Genomic DNA, 23,252 nt, shown 5'->3' with positions numbered 1-23,252 from the left:
CCCAGAGAAACTGGGTTGTAGAGCTGTCCATTGAATGGGGTTTTGCAAGTAAGCTCTACAACCCAGAGAAACTGGGTTGTAGAGATTGTACAACTCCACCCCATCGAATGGGGACATTTTGAAGTAGGACACATGACACCTAGACGGGGGGCAAAAAAAACAAAACAAAACAATAATAAAATACTGCTGAGGTAGTAAAAGAATATTGCACGTTTTGATATATTGCACATGTTCAAGTATTGCACTGAGTGGGAGTTAACGGCTGCTGCTGTTCATAGATAAACTCTGCTGCTGCATCTCTTCTTCTTGTTGAATTGTTGTTATTGAGTCTATTTCTGCACTAACTGCTCTTATGGCTGTTTACTCTACTAACGTTACGTTGTCTTCGGGTGACACCACTACAGTTACATTGTCAACTACAGCACAGGTCCCTGATTGGCCTGTGCACTTTGTAATGTATGGAAATAGAGATGGGCCGATACCATTTTTTTCAGACCGAGTACGAGTACGAGTACTTAATTTTGGGTACTCGCCGATACCGAGTTCCGATACGAGTACTTTTTGTTTTTGTTGAGTAACCACTTATTTTACCCCCTTTTTTCCCCCAATTTCGTTTCATTGTCATGCCTTGTACTTTTAATGATACTGTAATGTTCAATTACCACAATGAAAATAATAACACTGCTGATTCTTAAGATACTGTTTATTTGTTTACAGTTTCTTTACCTTCTTTAAGCAGCACACACCAGCACAGCCAAAACCCAAAACAGAATTGAGTACAACAGTATGTTAAATAATAGTAAACAGTCAAATAAATGCTTAGTAGTCACTCTCTGTAACTCTCTCTGTAACTCTCTGAGTTTTTGTATTAATTGTAATACATTAAGGTACAAAATATAAAACAACTTTCACTGAGTTTTAAACCAAGGAGGTCCACAGAAAAATAAATAAAAATATATGGTGGCCAGAGTGTACTCGGGCCAGAGAAAAAATAATAATAAAAAAATAAAAAATAAAATACTCGGGACGTTCTCCCGATACCGATACGAGTACTTGAGTATGGTATCGGGGCCAAGTACCGATACCAGTATCGGTATCGGCCCATCTCTATATGGAAATGGCTGGGGGTGGGTAGAAGTCCAGACTGATCTGATCCATGGAGCTAAACAATGTGAGTCCACGTGATCAGGAGGGTTTTCTCAGGCTACTGCCAGATGTTTTGCTCAGATGATCATAACAAGCTGTTTGTCTCCAGACTTTTGCAGAGGCAGCGCTGTGCGAGTCCCTCAAACAGAATGTCAGTAAGGCTGGCTATGTGAAGCCAACCCCGGTGCAGAAGCATGGCATCCCCATCATCTCTGCTGGCAGAGACATCATGGCCTGTGCTCAGACCGGATCTGGCAAAACGGTGAGAGAGACGGACCTTAGAGAACCAGCGAGTGGGCCTGAAGTGTGCTTGTGCTTCGCAGTGGTTCTCAAATTGTTTCACATGAAGGACCCCTAAACTGACAAAAATGTGTCCACGGACCCCCATTTGATAGGATTTTGTCCCACGGTCCCGCATATGATAATAAGATTGATGCTTTGAGATGTTTTATTACAGAAAGTGTATAAAACCCATGACCATAACAGTCATTGTGTTACATTGTGTTACCCCTTATGGCTGGGGACCCCCTCAAGGACCGCTGGGGGTCCCCTGAACCCCATTTGAGAACCACTGCTCTATAGGGCTTTTCACAGTACACTTAGCTGGGGCTAAGAGAATGTCTTAGCTGGGGCTAAGTGAATGTCTTAGCCTGGGGCTAAGTGAATGTCTTAGCCTGGGGCTAAGGGGGCTGTTAGCCTCAGGCTAAGAAAGCTTTCACACTTGCACAATCCTGGAACATTCCAACTTTAGCCCGGGGCTAGCAGGCTCTCGTCTGGAGCAGGGTTAGCCTTGAGTTTTCGTCTAAACCAGGGGTCTTAAACTCAAATGACCTGGGGGCCGCTAAATGTCCAGTCTTGTCACAAGGGGGCCACTTCATGTATAAAAAAAAAAAAGAAAGAAAAATGCAACCGTTCGAATTCTCAACATTAACAATTTATTTGTTTATTTGAGGGACTTTGTTTTCTTTTTTTAGGGACAATGCACATTACTAAATTAGGCAGTGTTCATTTTCAACTGTCCCTTGGAACTCCAGCTAGAATTAGAACTGATCCTAAATGTCACTTGACAGCTCAGTAATCCGCTCTGCCACTGTGTTGCCTGAAAGGCTGATGTTGCTTAAGTGACTCTTTTTTTCTGGACAGACGATATAACATAACAGAAGTGGAGTATTGGCCAGAATGGCATGAACATTTGTGTGTGTGTGTGTGTGTGTGTGTGTGTGTGTGTGTGTGTGTGTGTGTGTGTGAAAATGGGCTAAGTTAGCCTGGGGCTTTCTTAGCCTGGGGCTAAGATAGCCCTGAGCTAAGAGAATGCAGTGTGAAAAGTCCTCATAGGGTTTAATAATAATAATAATAATCATAATAGTACATGTGTGGTTTTGAATGTGTCCCCTCGTCTCTCCAGGCTGCCTTCCTGCTGCCTATCCTGCAGCAGCTGATGTCAGAGGGCGTGGCAGCCAGTCGCTACAGTGAGCTGCAGGAGCCTGAGGCCATCATCGTGGCTCCAACCAGAGAGCTGATCAACCAGATTTACATGGAGGCCAGGAAGTTTGCTCACGGGTCTGTTTGACGCGTGATTTCTAACCCCACATAGGATAAGCAATAACCACGCCCTGTGGCGCCGGGATTGGCCAGGAGCAACACTGGAGGGCACGCAGCCCAGCGATTTCATGAACCAACTGAATAGCTCTTGAGAACGGACAGCGATTTCGAGAGCGGACATTGAAATGAATTATGGTCACCTACCTTCCTTAGCATAGTAATAATAATAAGCATAATAATTCTACACAATGTACACAATCTACAAAAACATGCAATAATATAAACGGTGTTGTGTTCACGTTCATAGCTCATATAATATAATGTATCATATCGTTAATTTCAAGCTCAATTCTTACCCAGAGAAAAGGTACAGCACTGAAAATGTAGCAAGCAATAGTTTTTTAAACAACTTTATTTTAAAAGATGAAAATCCCCAGGTGCTTTAGTCCCAAGCTTCAATGCTCCTGGCCAATCCTGGCGCCACAGGGCGTGGTTATTGCTTATCCTATGTGGGGTTAGAAATCACGCCTGTTTGACTCCTACATGTTTCACCCTGTAGATTTACATGGAGGCCAGGAAGTTTGCTCACGGGTCTGTTTGACAGGATGTCCTGGCTGGGACATGTATATGCTCTGCAGATCAATCAGATTGTAATTGAATAATAATTTCTACATTCTGTAATGTTTGCTTTGCTCTGACTGTTGTAGGACCTGTGTGCGTCCAGTAGTGGTTTATGGTGGAATCAGCACTGGACACCAGATCCGTGAAGTCCTGAAGGGATGTAACGTGCTGTGTGGGACCCCAGGCAGGCTGCTGGATGTGATAGGCAGAGGAAAGGTAAGCTGTATTGTCCATGTATGAAGTCTCTCAGTGGTCACATGACCATGTATGAAGTCTCTGTGGTCACATGACCATGTATGAAGTCTCTCAGTGGTCACATGACCATGTATGAAGTCTCTCAGTGGTCACATGACCATGTATGAAGTCTCTCACTGGTCACATGACCATGTATGAAGTCTCTCAGTGGTCACATGACCATGTATGAAGTCTCTCACTGGTCACATGACCATGTATGAAGTCTCTCACTGGTCACATGACCATGTATGAAGTTTCTCAGTGGTCACATGACCATGTATGAAGTCTCACTGGTCACATGACCATGTATGAAGTCTCTCACTGGTCACATGACCATGTATGAAGTTTCTCAGTGGTCACATGACCATGTATGAAGTCTCTCACTGGTCACATGACCATGTATGAAGTCTCTCAGTGGTCACATGACCATGTATGAAGTCTCTCACTGGTCACATGACCATGTATGAAGTCTCTCAGTGGTCACATGACCAGGTATGAAGTCTCTCAGTGGTCACATGACCATGTATGAAGTCTCTCACTGGTCACATGACCATGTATGAAGTCTCTCAGTGGTCACATGGCCATGTATGAAGTCTCTCACTTGTCACATGACCATGTATGAAGTCTCTGTGGTCACATGACCATGTATGAAGGCTCTGTGGTCACATGAGCATGTATGAAGTCTCAGTGGTCACATGACCATGTATGAAGTCTCTCAGTGGTCACATGAGCATGTATGAAGTCTCAGTGGTCACATGACCAGGTATGAAGTCTCTCAGTGGTCACATGAGCATGTATGAAGTCTCTGTGGTCACATGACCATGTATGAAGTCTCTCACTGGTCACATGACCATGTATGAAGTCTCTGTGGTCACATGACCAGGTATGAAGTCTCTCACTGGTCACATGACCATGTATGAATTCTCTCACTGGTCACATGACCATGTATGAAGTCTCTCACTGGTCACATGACCATGTATGAAGTCTCTCACTGGTCACATGACAGCTACCCAGCCTTAACTCTAAATGATTTGCGGCGGCCATGTTGTCCTCAGGTCGGTTTGAGCAAGCTGCGCTACTTGGTGCTGGATGAAGCCGACCGGATGTTGGACATGGGCTTTGAGCCTGACATGCGCCGCCTGGTGGACTCCCCTGGTATGCCAACCAAAGAGGAGCGCCAGACCCTGATGTTCAGTGCCACCTACCCTGAGGACATCCAGAGGTCAGTCTGTCCCTCTATTTTATTTTTTATCTTAGTTTAACTTAGCTTAGTTTTGCTTAGTTTAGTTTAGTTATACCAGTCCAGGACAATGCACATTATTAGCCTGAGGACATCCAGAGGTCACTCTGTCCCTCTATGGACCAGTCTTGACATTGCTGAAGTGACATCGCTTGTGTGTGTGTGTGTGTGTGTGTGTGTGTGTGAGTGAATAGGATGGCAGCTGACTTCCTGAAGACAGACTATTTGTTCCTGGCTGTGGGTGTGGTGGGCGGAGCCTGCAGTGATGTTGAGCAGACATTTATCCAGGTCAGCAAGTTCTCCAAGAGGGATCAGCTGCTGGACCTCCTCAAGACCACTGGTGAGGTTTCTCCACTGCTACCTTACACCTCAAGCCTTCCCATGTTCTCAATCAGCTCAAATCTGCTCCCAGAGCACAAGTTGAATACATTCAACTTTAGACTTGGTGTTTATTGACATAGTTAGTTAATGGACCATGTAGTTAATACATGAATCTTGTTCTTTTATCCAGGTGAGTGCTGTGAGGAACACACATCTTAAAAAGGATTGGTAGAAAAAATAGAGGAAGAGGTAAAGAGTGGGTTCAGTCAACTTAACTTAATTGAAGCAGTTTACACCAGATGTCTCTTCTGTAGTTCACAGTTGTGTTTGAGCTTTAACATTATCAGAAATGACTGCACATTTGTGTGATGTTAATGTTAATAATGATGTTAATAATTAGCGAATAGCCAAAAGACACGGAAAAGGAAGTGACGGTGGCTTTTCTGTCACTTCCTTTTCCGCGTCCATTTTGGCTATTCACTAATGACGTTAAAACTGCATAGAAGACGTCTACTCGTCTTACAACAACAGTGGAAAATTACTGGAAAGTCACGGTGCAAGTTGCTATTTAGACTGTACACAGTGGAGCACGGACACGGAAAAGGAAGTGACGGTGGCAGGAGAGGCGCGCTGTACAGGAAGTCTATTTTTCAAATAAAAATAGACTCTGGGTTCCCAGATTGTTTGGGCCCAAGATTCAAAATACCAAACTATCCCTTGTTCAGGCTTTCATATCAGAATGGAGTTGGATGTTGAAAGCAGCCTGTTCTGTCCAACAGGATACTTGTCTAACTCATCAGTTTGATGTCACTTCTTGCCAGTTGGTATCCCATGATTGGTCAGTTGCTGATAACGTTCCAGTGTTGATATTATTTGAAGTGAAGTTAAAGTCCCTGGAAACCAAAATCCACAAAAACCTTCTGACTATTAAATTTAGGGTCTTATGTCAGTAATTGTGTGCCTCAGAAATTAATTGACATTACTTTCAACCCTAACCCCCAAATTGGACACTTTTCTACAAGGTCTGGATTTCCATTTCCTCATTGAAGAGAGCGGTGCGCGCGGTGCTAAAATGCATGATCTTATCACGTCATAAGATTTCATCGAATCACACACACGCATGCACGCGCGCGCACACACACACTGACACACACACACACAGTAGCGCAGTGGCAGAGATCTCTTCCTCTCTGTAAACCCTCTCTGTCTGTTCTATGCGCCGAGCAACGCGCGAACACACACACACACACACACACACTCCATCTCTCTCTCCTCTCTCTCCGTTAACGGAGAGAGAGGTCTCCTCCGAGCAGGTCTCCTCCGAGAGAGAGAGAGAGAGGAGACCTGCTGCAGACGGGACACGCCCACACAGTCCGCGGGAGAAAATACACTCTAAAATCTAATTGATTCTCATGACTTTTGCCATGACTGTCAAACCTAAATTTATATACTTTGCAACGTTCATCATCGTTCAAATTTGGCTGGTGGCTTATTAACATAGGGTCCTGTGATGTGATGAACTCAAAATGCTAAATAATAAAAAAAATATTTCTGGTTTCCAGGGACTTTAACTTGGTGTTGATTTAAAGAGCCCGGTCTTGATGATGGTCTTACATGATGAAAAGTGATTTATTTCCCCCCCATTTTCTCCCCAATTGTACTTGGCCAATTCCCCCCTGCTGCCCCGGTCGCTGCTCCACCCCCTCTGCCGATCTAGGGAGAGCTGTAGACTAGCACCATGCTTCCTCCGACACATGCGCAGTTGCCAGTCACTTCTTTTCACCTGACAGCGGGGAATTCACCAGCAGGACGTAGCATGTGGAAGGATCACACCAGTTCCCTTCTGCCCCGAACAGGCACCCCGACCGACCAGAGGAGGCGCCAGTGCAGCGACCAGGACACATAACCCCACTCCGGCTTCCCGCCCGCAGACACAGCCAAGTGTCCAACCAAGCCGGAGGTGACACGGGGGCGCGAACCTGCGACCCTTGTGTTGGTAGGCAGGGAATCTACCGCTACACTACCCGGATGCCCTACATCAGGGGTGGCCAAACTACGGCCCGCGGGCCAACTGCGGCCCGCTGCCCGTTTTTAAGTGGCCCGCCATGAATTTAGAAAAAAAAAAGTAAAAAAAAAAAAAGTTTTTTTTTTTTTTTTTTTTTTGCTAAAAACGTTTTTCCCTTTTTCTGTTTCAAAGTTTAAAACGGAAAACGAAAACGGGGGAAAAAACTGAAAACAAAAACATTAAGAAAAAGAAACTGAAAAACAAAAACAAAAAAACGGATTCCCCCCATTTTGTTTTTTCAATTTAAAACCATTGAAAATGGGTTATACTTGGGCACCCTGACATGGTCTATTTATTAAAAAAAATAAAAAAATGAATTAATGTTTAATGTTATATTAAATTATCTCTGTCTTAACCTGTTGGCACAGGAAAATAAAATTTGATAACATACAGAAATACCCATTGTAATAGGTGAGCGCATCAATAAACTATGTCATATATTTATTTAGGTAGAAATTCAATTTTTGATGGAAGGGTTTTCTGGTCCAATTTTTTTGCCGCGAAAACTGACGCGCTTAATATTGTTTGGCCCGCGACTCCTTATATTTTTCTGTATGCGGCCCACAACCAAAAAAGTTTGGCCACCCCTGCCCTACATGAATCAACTTGATTTGACTCGACTCTGTGTCTATTGCAGGAAGTGAGCGCACCATGGTGTTTGTGGAGACCAAGAGACAAGCTGACTTCATTGCCACTTTCCTGTGCCAGGAGAAGGTCGCCACCACCAGTATTCATGGGTAAGTGGTGCAGGTGCTGTCCTTGTTCCCACTGTGCTGCCTGGATGCAGACGAGCTGAGCCTGTGATGAGAAAGAGAGAGAGAGCAGGCGCTGTGTTGTGATGAGCTGTGTGTTCTGCTCTACAGAGACCGTGAGCAGAGGGAGAGAGAGCAGGCGCTGTGTTGTGATGAGCTGTATGTTCTGCTCTACAGAGACTGTGAACAGAGGGAGAGAGAGCAGGTGCTGTGTGTGATGAGCTGTGTGTTCTCCTCTACAGAGACCTAGGGCTGCCACAAACGATTATTTTGATAGTCGACTAGTCACCGATTATTTGAACGATTAGTCAACTTATCGGATCATATCGCACAATTACTCAATCGCTCTGATTTAGCTATCATCAATTAAGATGATAATTCACTCAAAAATAATATTTTCATGAACTTTAAAGTTTAGAGCGTGTAGCAGCATATTTATTTCTGGCATCAATGTACTTGCATGTACCGTAAATTCCGGACTATAAGCCGCGGCTTTTTTCCCGTTTTTTGGCCCCTGCGGCTTATATAACGGTGCGGCTTATCTATGGATTTTTTCCAAAAAAAAAAAAAAAAAATCTCTCTTTTTTAGCACTCTTTCTAACTATAAATCCACTTCTGTTTTAATTTCCTCTCTTGCCCTCTTTTAACAACATAACATAACATAACACAACACAGGTAAGCAGAAAGAAAAAGACGAAGCAATCACGCCATGAATGAGGAAATGACTCACCTGCTGGAGGCTGGAGATACACGGCTTGGGCTAAACTTTTACTCCGTGAAACACTATCGATTAAGTCCGACATCGCTCAGAGGTTTTGAGCAGCTTGAAAACAAGTTTGAAAACGTGCAGAAGTCCATCCACTCACTCACTAAAGAAACTAAGGCAACCGTGAACAGAGTTTATAATGCGGAAAAGCGCATCCGCGCACTGGAGGACAAAAACAACACAGTGAGTCCGAAAATGGATAAAATGCAAAATCGAAACCCTGCACACGCAGGTTGATGACTTAATCAGCAGGAGTAAAAGAAATAACATTCGCCTGATCAATGTAAAAGAGGGAGCTGAGATGGGTGACATGGACGCTTTCGTGGCAAAATCCTGTGTTACATCCTGGACCTGAAGGAAGGCGAGAAACCACCAGAGGTGGACAGGGCACACCGGGCGCCTCGGCCACGTCCAGACCCCGGCCTGCCACCGAGGGCCATCTTCATCTGCCTACTCCGCTGGCCCGACCGTCAACTCATCCTCCAGGCTGCGGGGAAGAAGCCCCTCACCGTCCGCGTTGGTGCAACAGAAACGCGCAACATACAACAGCATCATCGAGTCAATGGATATCGCTTTGGCGTACTGTACCCAGCGAGACTCGTCATAACCATTGATGGACAGCGGCGGAACAAGAGCTCAAAGTGAAACTGCCGAATATCTTTTGAGTTGGACTGGTCAATAGTACTGTGAGTAACTAAAATAAAAAAATAAAAAACGGAATTCTCTCTTCTTTAGCACTCTTTCTAACTATAAATCCACTTCTGTTTTAATTTCCTCTCTTGCCCTCTTTTCACCACACCGCGGACACTGTGTGCACTGTAAAAATAAACAACGGTGGTGTTGTGTTATGTTGTTTTGTTGAAATGTTACGGTAATACGGTAAATGGGAGCTTCCTCAAACAGCCATCTCTTTCCCGACAATCCCCTCTGTGCGTGACCACTTACATATGGTAATTACGGTAAGCAAACGGCCACTCGGCCAACTCCCTCCCCCGACTACCAGGAGAAAATCACAAACTTCGGCGAATTCACACAAAGGAAGATCAAGGAATATTCACAACAAGACGAGCAGTAGAAGCGGAATATTATAGGAGTGTGAAAACATCCACAATCACCAACGGGTTCCAAAACGCTGGACTGCTGCGGGATGAAGAGGATGAAGCCGCCACAGCTGGCGCTGAGGGCCGTCAGAGGCTTCAGAGGCTGTTCGATGCCGACAGTGACGAAGAGGAGTTCGTTGGTTTTGAGTGACAATGAAGGAGAGAGGAGAGTGGTTGACGAAGCCACCCTGAACCTGTTCGTTTCCGACACTGAAGATGAGGACTTTGGTGGTTTCAGTACGCAGGAAGAAGAGGAAGACGAGGATTAGTGACTTGACTTCTCTGGTTACAGGTTTGCTGCACATATAGCCTATTGTTGTGTGATTTTGTCTGGGGATTAGTGACCTGACTTTTGTTTTGTTTTGTTGAAATGTTAATAAATGGGAGCTTCCCCAAACATCCATCTCTTTCCCGACATTCCTCTCTGTGCACGAACCCTTTCATATGGTAATTAAACATCAAAACACCCGCGGCTTATAGACCGGTGCGGCTTATAGAAGAAAAAAATAGTCAATTTTGGTCCCGCGGCTTATAGACCGGTGCGTCTTATAGTCCGGAATTTACGGTAATAAATGTAATATAGTGCAAATTGCAAAACCGCAAAATAGTACACATTGAAATTGAAAACATGTAGTGCAATGAAATATGTACTATCCATTGAATGAATAATGCAAAATAAAATTAGGGCACTACTACGTGGAATGGAAATGGAACCAAAAACTATTCACTATGTATGCAACAAAAATATCAACAAAAATAAATTCAATCAGAGAGACACATTTCTAGAATGACAAGGATTTATTAGATGATAAGATACATGAGCCTGTAGGCACATAAGAGTTTATTTTTGGCGATTAGACTCCATCATAACGTCAGCTTGATTATGACGTTATGATCAGCAGGGGTAGATCAGCCAGGAATAGGAATGAAGATCCCCCCCGTGGAGTCTAGACCTGGTGGTGGTGACAGATGAGGTCTTGGTCTTGGTGGCGAAGCTTCTGAATCTGAGATCTTAGAGGACTGGAGGAGAATGGGGTGGAGGCGGGTCGCAGGAACGTACTGAAAAGCAACAGATCACACAGAGAGAACGGAGAGCTTTTAGCTTTGACAGCTTGATGGTGATAGGCTGAATGGGAAAAGGTGTCTTACTCTGATTGGCCTAAAATGAACGTTAACTCCCACAAACAGTGACGCTAGATAGAAGCGGGAAAAGGAGTGATTGATGACGTAATTTTATCAATGAGTGGGCGAGACAATTAGAGGGTTTCTCTTAAGAGGGAAAGAAGTGAATGACTGAAGAGCTGAATGAGTGCCCGTGACCAGTGACGACTAAGGGATTCTCCTAGAAGAGTGAATGAATAAAAAGAGAGTGAATGATGATAATTAGGTCTCTCTTAAAGAATTTTCGCTCTAGCTACATTTCAATCAGAGAGACACATTTCTAGAATGACAAGGATTTATTAGATGATAAGATACATGAGCCTGTAGGCACATAAGAGTTTATTTTTGGCGATTAGACTCCATCATAACGTCAGCTTGATTATGACGTTATGATCAGCAGGGGTAGATCAGCCAGGAATAGGAATGAAGATCCCCCCAAAAAATGAATGAGAATACGTACCAGAGGAGAGAGACTTCGATCGATACCTTACCAGGCAGCAGGAATCTATTAACATAATAAAGAACAATTAGACATGAAAGATTCAGGATGATGCCAAATGCTCAGGTAAGCCACAATGACTCTGCTGGTCATGAGCCTACTTGATATTAGCTGGAGTATGGCGACCGTTTAGGGAGAACGATCCAGAGCTAAACCGTGAGGTTAATGGTGAAATGGCCGCAGCAGCCGAAAATGCGAAGAGCCTGTAGGCTCTAATGTGCGAATGAAGCCACATGGAGGCTGATGCGAAGAGAGACTCTTGAGGTCTCTGATGTGCGTTCTTTGATGCGAATGAAGCCACATGGAGGCTGTTGAGAAGGGAGACTCTTGTGGTCTCTGCAAACAAGTGCAATTATGAGAAGAGTGATTAAAGTAGAATAGCCTAGATGTGTAGGGCGACTCGATGGACGCTGCTTAACACGTGCAATTATGAGGAGACCAAGACCATGAGTGACATGAATTGAGAAGAACCACCACCAGTAATGGAAATGACTTACCAATCAAGGTTTCAGAGATTTTTGATGAGAGAGAACGACATTGATGTCAGGGCGGATGTATGTGTGGAAGGCGGAGGAAGACCAGCGCCCCAGTAGTTGCAGAGAGGAGGACGACATCCCCTGGTTGGCAGCAGAAGTTGCAGCTCCTATTCTAAAACAGTGCCCTGAATAATGCTCAGGGGATATTTTACATTTAATAAGAACTACGGTAATTTTAAATGATTAACAAACCAATATTTAGTCATGGGGAGATCCCCAGGGATGATGAACAACGGAGAAGAAGGACTATACCTGGGCCTAACATGTAAATACTTAAGCATGGATCTGAAAGGGCAAAATTGGGAACCCGTGCGAGCTACGATTACGGAGCAAGCACCTCCACGTTTAGAATGTTTTAATTGAAGACTATAATGACTGGCATGAAAAGCCAGATCAGAAAACGTAACATCTCTATTAGAATCAAAAGACAGAGAGGAATTACAAAATTCGCCACTTCTAAGAAAAGCATAAAAAGCTAAAAAGAAAACAGCCTCTAACATGGAGTCCACATAGGGGGAAAAATATCCATTCCTGAGAGCTAATATCATGACATGAAGGACAGACAGAGTGATGGGTTTTCTGTGATCGGGAACAGGGGAACAAACCTTAGATATCCCTTTAAGCAATAACTTAATAGCAGGATTTAAATATAGGCTAGGAAAAGATGGATCATAGCATCTAGCATTAAATTGAATGCCTGCAATTAGTCCTCGAATGTAAGGAGGTTTAAAACGGCGGACATCGGTGCAATAACAGATAAATGCACAGACAGTTTTAATAGAGATTGGTTTGGGAGGCATTTTAACAGAGACACAGAAAACACAAAAGATAGACCAAGCAAGGTCATACGTTTTAACAGTGGAAACTGCTAACCCTCGTCTCATATAAACTTTCGCTGAATCAAGATACACCTGCATAGAGGTGCCTCCCTCTAATGCAACATTAGGACATGAAGAGGGGGAACTTGAGAGGGAATAAGCATGGCCTCGGGACAGATGCTCCGGAAAGTCTGAAAATGAAAACGGGAGAGAGAGTCAGCCAGTGTGTTTAGGTGCCCAGGCACGTGACGAGCAGACAGAATGAAATTGAGTGACAGAAGACCAGGTGATACATCTCATGAATGGCATGATGTCTTTGGAGGAAGAGCGCCCTCTATTGATGATGTCAACCACTGCCTGGTTGTCACATAGCACTGCGATACGTTTACGCTTCCAGTGATGACCCCATATGTGACAAGCAACTGTGATGGGAAATATCTCATACAAAGCTGATGACTGATCGAAGTTAGCAAATTCAGAGGGCATGGGGCTAGCAAACCATTGGCCTTGATAGAACCCCCCAAAACCCACGGATGGGGCAGCATCCGTGAAAAATTTGAGAGAATCTGAGGAGTTAACCAGCTCATTATAGAAAAAAGTAATGCCGTTCCAATTATCCAGCTGGAACAACTTTAGCACTGATCACAATATTAGCGATGAACACTGTAGACTGAAAACACCTAGATGAGCAGATGGAATTAAACATGACTTGCTTATTAGGATGATCTCCTCATGTCACCTGGGATCCCTTGTTTGCTCCGCCTCATCTCACCATCAAACAGTGACTGGGTGAGCTGTCGTCTGAGGGAAGCATGACGCTTATACTGGGCTTGAGCTGAGCATCGAAACAGCATGATGACACATGAACATCAGCACATGTATGCATGAATACGTACATTTATATTCGAGTAAGCAATTAGTTAGATGGAGGAATTGCTTGTTTTGGCTGAAGTTGCTATGTATTGTCTGTAAGCAATGCAATGCATTAGGTTAACAGATGCGAATGAATACTTGCTGAAGTTTCCGAAGAAGCATGCGATGGCTGCTGTTGAGACCTGGTTAAGGCTACTGGAGAGGAAGCTGCGACCATTGCCTCATGGGAACGCCATCCACCATTGATTTCCTGCCAGTCAATCTGAGGGAAAGCAGCTCAGACAACATGACTGAATTAGAATATGCTGCAAAGAACTGACGAATGCCGACACGTTTAAATGGTTTCAGAACGAGCTAGGTTACATAAATAATTACATTGAATGATGCAAAAGATTTAAGACATGACATGAACCTGCTGCCAGGTACGTAAATGATTTGAGACCATGCACGCAAAACAGAGCATTTGACAAGAGTAGGACAGACGCGATAACGTTAGCTTTCCCAAGTTGGAAGCCCAGCTCCATGAGCCAGATGCTCACTCCCTGCCACCCTCTGCACAGTGCCAGAGGACACAGAATACACCAGCCTGACAAAATGGCTGACTATGAAAAGTTACAAAATGGCTGACACATGTGACTGACAAATATATTGCATGACCTTAATTTAAGTCCCAACTTGAGACCAAGACGACTGCTTCTTTGATTATGCTGACTTAGAGCATGTTTAAACATTATAGTCTCAACACATGGTTCCTTAGCCATGAAGGGAACCTTGAAGCGAGCCATTTGACTGTGCTCGCAGTACACTCATTCATGAGCATGCTTACGCACATCCTGCCACTGAATGGGCTGATTTGAGCATTTAGAGTGAGACGTGCATGCAAACACTGCACCGAAGTTAGATCTATCATGATCTTAGCTTATCACGCACGAGATCATGTGCAGAATTTTAACCTTGATTTAGACCCATGAACATTTTTACACATTATTGCAACTACATTTATAAATTAAAATATATAAACTAGATTTGGCCATATGAATGATCGAGATTCGAGTGCATCATGTGAATTAAATTAATAATTTAAGATGAGAAATCCTGTAAATGCGGCAGAGTTTGTGGGAAAACAGTTGATAGAACTTTGAACCAGCAAATTTGATCATGTGATGCAAGCATGGGAATGAGCGTGAATGATTAGCTTGAATGATTAGCCTGTTTTAGTGCGATGGTGTAGAATACTCAGCTTTGATAGAGTGAAGTAGAGTGAAGTGATGACTACATCTCCCAGCATGCTTAGCGCTGGGTGGACTGGGTCTGCAGATGACGTCACGATTTGCGTATGGCGCTGAACAGCATGATTCGAGTAAATGATTATTCTTGAGTGGAGAACTTGACACATGAGCTGATTTCTGAATGGTTAATTCTGAGCGGAGACTTGACTTGGACGGTAGCAAGGAGTTTAGCCGAATGCTTCCAACAAGTGGAATATCGATACCTTTTACAGTCTATGATCGATACCAGCTTCCCTGCGCGTCAGGGCCAGTGCATTGCTGTTCAAGTGAAACTCTCGGAGTCTTGCTGAAGCCGTGCGAATTAGGAGCCGACGGAGCCGGGGACAGAGTCATGACGGACGAACAGAGGCGCGGTGGTCCGGGGCGCTTGCGTGTGTGGACAGGAATCACCATGGGCTGCACAGAGTGACAGGTAGGCAGGCGCAAGCAAGCCGTGTGGCGCAGCATGACAACATAAGCATGACTTGCCCGACAGAATCCATGAACGAAAATGCCAGCATGAATGAACTCCTTGTGGGTGACAGCACGAGCAGCATGACGGCGTAACGAGACCGGAGACAGCAGAGAAGTAAGCAGGCAGCAGCACTGAATGACCAACGCATCGCAGGAACGTACTGAAAAGCAACAGATCACACAGAGAGAACGGAGAGCTTTTAGCTTTGACAGCTTGATGGTGATAGGCTGAATGGGAAAAGGTGTCTTACTCTGATTGGCCTAAAATGAACGTTAACTCCCACAAACAGTGACGCTAGATAGAAGCGGGAAAAGGAGTGATTGATGACGTAATTTTATCAATGAGTGGGCGAGACAATTAGAGGGTTTCTCTTAAGAGGGAAAGAAGTGAATGACTGAAGAGCTGAATGAGTGCCCGTGACCAGTGACGACTAAGGGATTCTCCTAGAAGAGTGAATGAATAAAAAGAGAGTGAATGATGATAATTAGGTCTCTCTTAAAGAATTTTCGCTCTAGCTACATTTGTTTCAGTCTTCTCAGGCATCAAACACATTTTTAAATGTCGTAAGTAGAGAGTGCAAACTGCGGAGTAAAATGAGGTTTCCAGTATTCCCGTCAGTAACACATGAGCTTAACGTTGCTATGATGACAACGTTACAGCAGGCTTTTAACGTTAATATCGTTAGCCAATAGCTAACGTTATCAGCTAAAACTTAACTCATTGGCTGCCAGCCACTTCTGGAAAACGGATGCTCCCAGTGCCAGCCCTTTCAGAGTGTTTTCAGTGATTTCTCAAGACCCACAGAATATTGTGTGATATTACTATGTAAACACCGAACACGCACAAAGAACGATGAGACTCTCTTGTATCATCAGCAAAAAAAAGTTTATTGATATAATTTTCCGTTCTTTAGTTATCAGCAGTAGAAGATAGGTTGGTTTCACCAAAAACAGACGTTTCAAACTAGAAGCTGAGATAATGAGCCTTTTGTGAAATGAAGCATTTCAAGCACATCACTGACTCTGAAGCTAATATTTTCTGATGTAGTGACACCTCAAAAATAATTTCCTTCAATAAAACAGCGAAAACAAAGGAATTTTGATGGCAAAATAATATTTTTTAGCTGCAACCAGCAGCGCTGGCCCCTGCGTGCGCAGACCCTACACCTTCTTGGTGGGCATCAGGTATTCCAGATTGTGTTTGCCAATCTGTCCATCGAGCCTGCTGTCTGGGTGGGTGTTGTGTGGTGCCCTGCGTGCCCCACCCCCCTCGGCTGCAGGCTCCTCCTCCGTGGGAGTGTCTCTGGTGGCTCTGCTCGGGTCTCTGCTGCCTGCGTCAGGCGACGGATCTTTGCATGCTGGAGCTGGCAGAAACTCACCCCCACACTAACACACAGCCTGCATGCCGTTGCTGGCAGAGACTCATCCCCACACTGACACACAGCCTGCATGCTGGAGCTTGGAGAAACTCACCCCCGCGCGCTGCACCGGGCGTCTGTTTTCGGAGCCCTCCGCCGTTTTTGTGCGCCCTCCCAGCGCGACACCGAAAAGCCAAAGGTTTGGCTTTTCGCCAGGGTTTGGCTTTTCGGTGTCGGGTGCTCCTTTTCTGGCGGCTGATCGTGTGGAGGGACTGTCGCAGCGGAGACGGAGGGGCTCAGTTGTGGGAGCGGATTGGCTGCTGTTCGCAGCTAACGTTGGCTCCAGCCAGAGCAATCTGTGCCGCTCTGGCTCCAGCATGCATCGGTTTCCCTTTCATCACGGCTTCTTTGCTGTTTTTCCTCGCCTTTCTCTAATCTGGAGAGCACTGTCGCCACCTAATGGGTCCGTAAAATAGCTTATACACCTTCCACATCCCCCATATTTTTACAGGAGATGCACCAGACTTTGATCCACGTCCCACCGTCAAAAAACGCAATTGACGTCTTTAGACGTCATTGGCACTCTACGTTAGGGATGTCGAAAATCATAATTTTTCTTGACCGACAACCGACACTCATTAGCCGACAACTGTCGGTTAACCGAGAAGATTAAAATGCGCTATTTTACTGTCTGTGCCCCATTAAACCATTAGGCCTACCAAATGCTTGATTTTTTTTCAGTAGAAAGCGTTTATTTTTACATCTACAAGCAGAAAAAAACACATTAACAAAACGAGAAGACAAGTTGAACTTTCCAGCCATCTAAACAAAAACATTCCTCGGATAGGCTATAGGAGCTGCACGCATTTGCAGAAGGGGGAAATACGGAGGGAAAAAACCCATACTCACGCTCACAATTCTTAAATGAATTATCTTATTGCAGGTGTCGTAAATAGTCTAATAAAATTTAAAAATTTAATTTTAAAAGCTCAGAACGAAACGTGTCGCTATTATTGAACGAATTTCCACTTTGAAGAGCACATCACGACACTGCCCCAAGCCTTCACGCTGCAGGGCGCACTGACGAAGTGCTTATTGCTCTCTCCTCCTGACATTCTCACTAATTCAACAGTGGTTTACCTGCTTTTGAGATCTGCAAAACAATTGTTTGCTTCTCTCTCCACGCTTCTCCCTCTCTCTCTTTATCTGCGACGAGGGCTGTAGGTGGCTATTATGCTCTCTGTGTGTCCGGCTGCACGACATGACGAGTGCAGCAAGTCCGCACGCTGACAGCTGTCAGCATTGCGGGACTCGGGAGGATGAACAAATGAGGCAGGCTGTCCAAACTTTTTACCGATCTAATATGAGATGCAGAGAAATAATTATATATTAATAGCCGATATGTTTAGAAGAGCATTCTCACTCTTGCTGTAATCGTTGTGGGATTATTACACCTGAGAGACAGACAGACCCGGAGAGAACTCAATTTACGGTAAAAGTGTGGATTCCTCAGTGAATCGATGTGGAAGACGCAGCTTGTTTTGAAACGCGTCATTGAAAGTAACCTCATGGTCTCATGACAGTGGCTGGAACACAGAAGGAGCATGACTGACTGGCTCGCTGTAGTCTGCACAGGGCAGGGCGTCTTCTCCCGTCTGGTCAAAGCAGAGGGGAGGCGGGGGTGTGGCGCATGTGTGGAGCTGAGTTTATCACAGAGCACATCTCGCACGCGGGGGGAGAGGCGGACAGTGCACACTGCTTTTCCATTTGGAAAAGCCTTTCTCTAAATGAATGTTGTTCTGGCAGTGGCAGGAGCTTTTAATTCCTATATAATGCTGCTACAGTAACTACTTAGGCTACGTTAACATTGTTGCTTACCGCGAAGGAGGGAAAAAAAACACCATATTGGCAACACGTTGTATGCCAATTTAATATGCAAATTAACCGTTTGACCGACATGCTTAACCGACCAATGACGTTGTCGGCGGTTAACCGGTTAACGGTTAACCGTCGACATCCCTACTCTACGTTACTATTTGAATTGACGTCTTTAGACGTCATTGGCACTCGATGAGTGTTGCGGTTGGCAGTGAGCTAACAAGCTAATTAGCCTTCATCTGCATTCGCCACAACGTGCTTCTTTTTGAGATGCTCGCGCATCATACTCGTGCTGCCATGACAAGCGAGTTCAGCTTATTTAGCAGATTTTGAACTTCACATTATTGTGGGTGAAATGCTCCCACACTTTAGACGTATGAGGACGCGACGGCTAGACATTTTTTTCTGTGGAGCACTGGGAGCAAGCTGAAGGGGCAAGCTGCTTGTTTTTCCGGTGATGTCACGTTTTCCCCGGATGATCGGTACTGCGCATGTGCATCAAAGACAGGCCGGAGACGCCTGGAGCCAAGCCAGCCAGTGAGGCCATCGCAGGCAGCAGCTTCAGGGAAACAAGCTTCAGCTAAAACAAAACATGCGATGACGTCGATTACCAAATACCTCGACGATTTTGGTCATCGCGACTAGTCGACTAATCGTGGCAACCCTACAGAGACTGTGAGCAGAGGGAGAGAGAGCAGGCGCTGTGTTGTGATGAGCTGTGTGTTCTGCTCTACAGAGACCGTGAGCAGAGGGAGAGGGAGCAGGCGCTGGGAGACTTCCGTTCAGGCAATTGTCCCGTCCTGGTAGCCACCTCTGTAGCTGCCCGAGGTCTGGATATACCAGACGTGCAGCACGTCGTCAACTTTGACCTCCCCAAAAACATCGACGAGTACGTCCACCGCATCGGGAGAACGGGCCGCTGCGGGAACACGGGGAGGGCCGTGGCCTTCTTTGACCCTGAGCGAGACAGCGAGCTGGCCGTCTCTCTGGTCAGAGTCCTCTCTAAGGTAGGAGGCCTGAAGCATCACACAGCACTTCTGCCAACATACAGTAGCACTGGGTGATATGGACACAAGCACTTAACATAGAGTAGGCGAAACGCAGCTCCAGAGAAGACGATCGGCCCAGGTACAGCCACCACTAAGGTGAACGGCCAGGAAGAGGCTGATGACGCCCTGACCATGGCTATATATATACTGCCACGTCATAGGCTCAGCAGCGACGTCATAACAGACGTCATATTGACAGGGGCTAATTGGCTGGATGGGGTGATGAGTCACGAGACACACGTCATAACAGACGTTGAGAGCTGATTGCTATTGTGATATGAGGTAACGTGACTGGTCTCCATCTTGAAACTCGGTCGAGACCAACATATATTATCATGTCTGGGACGACGGGACGTTGTTAGTCTCGAGTCCTGAAATACCTCTTATCAATATTTCCACAATATTGTAGGGGCGACTATTGGTGCCGTCACAAAGTATTGACACTGTATCGGCTTTTTGAATCTTCCATTCCATTTAGTTTTCCATCGTTGGTGAGACTAGGACATACATTACATTACATTACGTCATTTGGCAGACGCTTTTATCCAAAGCGACTTACAATAACACATTTTTGAATGTGAATGTGGTTGACAGGCACAGCAGGAGGTGCCCTCGTGGCTGGAGGACTCGGCGGTGGGCGGCCACGGTCCTACAAGCTTTGGGAAGATGTTTGCCTCCACAGACTCTCGAAAGGTAACTCGCCTTCCCACAGCGCCTGGAAAGCCTTGGAAGTTTGTGAATTTGAGAGAAAAAATAATCAAGGCCTTGAGAGTTTTGTAAAATAGAGCGAAATAGTAGGGGTGGGAATCACCTGATGCCCCACGATACGATATTATCACGATACTTAAGTCACGATACGATAGTATTGCGATATATTGTGATTTATGACCTTTTTTCAACTGCAAATGATGTCCCCCAAAGGAAAAAGACTTTGTCAACATGTGTTTTATCTAAATGAGATAAAGTTCCCAGTCTGTTCATCTCACTTCAATCATTTTTATTGCAACAAAATAGGATTGTCAAGCAGACAGACTGACCATAAAAAAAGTCATTGAATTAGATGTTTAAGAAGGTGTTGGAACCCTGCCTGGTGCTGTGTTCACGGTGTTCCCTCTCTGTCTCTCTCTCTCAGGGCGGATCTTTCCAAAACCACGGCAGCTCAGTGAGCCAGCCCGCTGACGAGGTGTGGGAGTAGACCCCACAGGCAGCACAGCCACACAGCAACCACCTCCTTTTGAGTTTTCTCAGCTGTTCCCCTTGGACCTGCAGGCTTTGTTGTTGTTTTTATTTTGTTCCTGCAGGCTTTGTTGTTGTTTACTTTGACTTTGATGTTTACGTTGAATTCTTGTCTGTTTTTCATTTGATTTTTTGAATCATCACTTTTATTTAACAAAAAAATACTTTTGCACTAAAATTGGTTTTCTAATATGAAAAACATGCCACAGCGTCAAAGCCCTCGCCGAATGTGCCGAGGGTTGCACCGAGCCCAGCTGGCGTGCGGCTCTCCGAAAATGTGACTCAACGCAGCTGACGCGAACAGCGCAAGTATAGTATAATATAATGTAGATGGGGAGATAACAGGAGAGAGTGAAAGCTAATTACTAAGTATATGCACTGCATTCTCTCCTTGGGCTAACTTGTCGTCACTGAAATCCTAGTGAAATCACACAATTGACTCACTCGATTGAGACCCCCTCGTCAAGCTGTCAACGGTCTAGCTGCTGTCAGCAAGGCTCCAAGTCGAGGTTGACGTTGGAGCCTGTTCCAAGCTTCAAAAATAAGAATAAATGTTATTCAAAGCAAAGTCTTTTTTTTTACTCATTTAAAATACTGTATGTCCTTCCTCAAACGGTCACTGTAGTTTTCCAAAAATGGTGTTGCTAGGAAACAGTTTGAAACCTAGTTTTATTTCCTGTCACCTATTGTATTAGCATCATAGACTGTAAAGCCCTAAACGCACAGAAAGCATTCATTGACGCGCCTCCTTTGATGTGCCTGAATCAGCCTGACGTCACACTTGCCACCCGGAAATGCGGAACCCCGCGGCAGTTAATGACTTGTGCCAAACAAACGTTAATATCTCAAAAACTATACATCACACCGCTTATATTTTGACATTCTGAGTGAGCAGAATTAGCTCAAGAGTTTGATGTATAATATATTCACGTCGTGTCAAAGTTGTGTGAACTGTCGCAGTTTTTAAAATGTAAACGGAGTTAGCTGGCTAGAGTCAGACACTCAAGCCTCCCAAAGCTCAGTCTCCATAGGATTCCATTGCCACCCAGTGACGCGGTTTGTTTACCAAAATGCTACTCGGCTGATCCCTCGTATAGCGCACTGCAGGCATCAGATAGGATACCAAATACCAAGAGCACAGAACCATGAGTATTTTGGGGGAAAGGTCACTAATTAATATGTAGGCAGGCACAATGACTGATGAATAAGTTGTTATGCTGTAGTTTTGAGCCGCCGTCATTCAGAGGCTGTAATCGTCCTACATGCAGAGTGGAGAGAAAAAAGGCAGTGCTGCCGGAAGATGAGGAAATGAAGCAATCCAGTCTGTCCAAACTTTTGCCAATCTAATCTCACCATGACATGCAGGGAAATATATTTTGGTAGGCGATGTGTTTAGAAGAGCATTCTCACTTTGTTCAGTTTTGCTATAGTGTAGCGTTATATTTTATATGGTTGCTATATTTATTTGATTTGTTTGGAGAGTGTAAGAGGGGAGGGGGGGGGGGGGGGGGTAGGGGGCTCAGAGCGCATTGGTCGCTGCTGGATCCTAAAATGGAAACAATTTTGGAGTCAGGGTGTCAAGGAAGTTTGACGTGCCTCATAACGCCTCTAGTGCGTGTTCGGCCATTTAAAACAACAGGTGGACTTCAAAACGTGAAGCGTGAGACGCTTCCAGTGTGTTTGGGGCTTTAACATTGTATCAGGAAGTTAGCTAGGGGCATTTTAGAATGTTCATGTTGCAGTGTTTCCAAGATTTCTTTTTTTTTGCAGAGGGGGAAAGGGTTTCGTCCTACCTGGGTCACGTGTGTGTAGTACCCCGGAGGTTGGAGAATTACAGATTTACTTTTCTATAACAGTATGTGCTTTGCACCATTTATTTCTCTATAAAAGTGTTTGTATCATCTGTAACTTGGGTCCCCTGAAAACTAAATGTTATTTCACTTATACTTGAGTAAAGTTAGTCTCCTAGAACATTTGCATATCCATCTTCAGATATAGTACCAGTCAAAAGGTTTGACAAAAAAACAACTTCGGGTTTAGTTAAATTCTTAGATGTTCAGCTGTCATACAGGTGTAAATATTTTCTTCCAGTGACAGTGACACTATTTTTGGCCACCCAGAGCTTGTTCTAATATAGTGTGAGCACCAATAGACTCCAGACTGGACTGTCTCATTTGTAAATCTATACAATAGCTTTTACTTATAATTTATTCACTAGAGCAGTGGTTCTCAAACTTTTTCACATCAAGGACCTCTAAACTGACACAGATTAGACCACGGACCCCCATTTGATAAGATTTTGTCCCAGGGTCCCC

The 23,252-nt window shown here is 44.7% G+C and overlaps 1 protein-coding gene across 1 annotated transcript in view; it reads left to right on the top strand.

Moving 5' to 3' along the window:
* Window positions 1-20,896, top strand: part of LOC310774280 (putative ATP-dependent RNA helicase DDX4) — a gene marked incomplete at both ends in the record, with an annotated part of 249,099 nt that extends 228,203 nt beyond the window's left edge. The window contains 9 exons of the mRNA XM_083634323.1: window positions 1,256-1,408; window positions 2,552-2,706; window positions 3,396-3,525; window positions 4,599-4,765; window positions 4,978-5,123; window positions 7,807-7,906; window positions 19,389-19,659; window positions 20,296-20,394; window positions 20,834-20,896. Of these exons, the coding sequence (XP_083490449.1) occupies window positions 1,256-1,408; window positions 2,552-2,706; window positions 3,396-3,525; window positions 4,599-4,765; window positions 4,978-5,123; window positions 7,807-7,906; window positions 19,389-19,659; window positions 20,296-20,394; window positions 20,834-20,896 (1,284 nt within the window). The remainder of the gene's footprint in view (window positions 1-1,255; window positions 1,409-2,551; window positions 2,707-3,395; window positions 3,526-4,598; window positions 4,766-4,977; window positions 5,124-7,806; window positions 7,907-19,388; window positions 19,660-20,295; window positions 20,395-20,833) is intronic.
* Window positions 20,897-23,252: the final 2,356 nt, after the last annotated feature.

This window comes from Poromitra crassiceps (genome assembly GCF_964638095.1).
Source record: "Poromitra crassiceps genome assembly, chromosome: 3".
Taxonomy (NCBI): domain Eukaryota; kingdom Metazoa; phylum Chordata; class Actinopteri; order Beryciformes; family Melamphaidae; genus Poromitra; species Poromitra crassiceps.
This window is presented reverse-complemented; position numbering and strand designations above follow the sequence as displayed.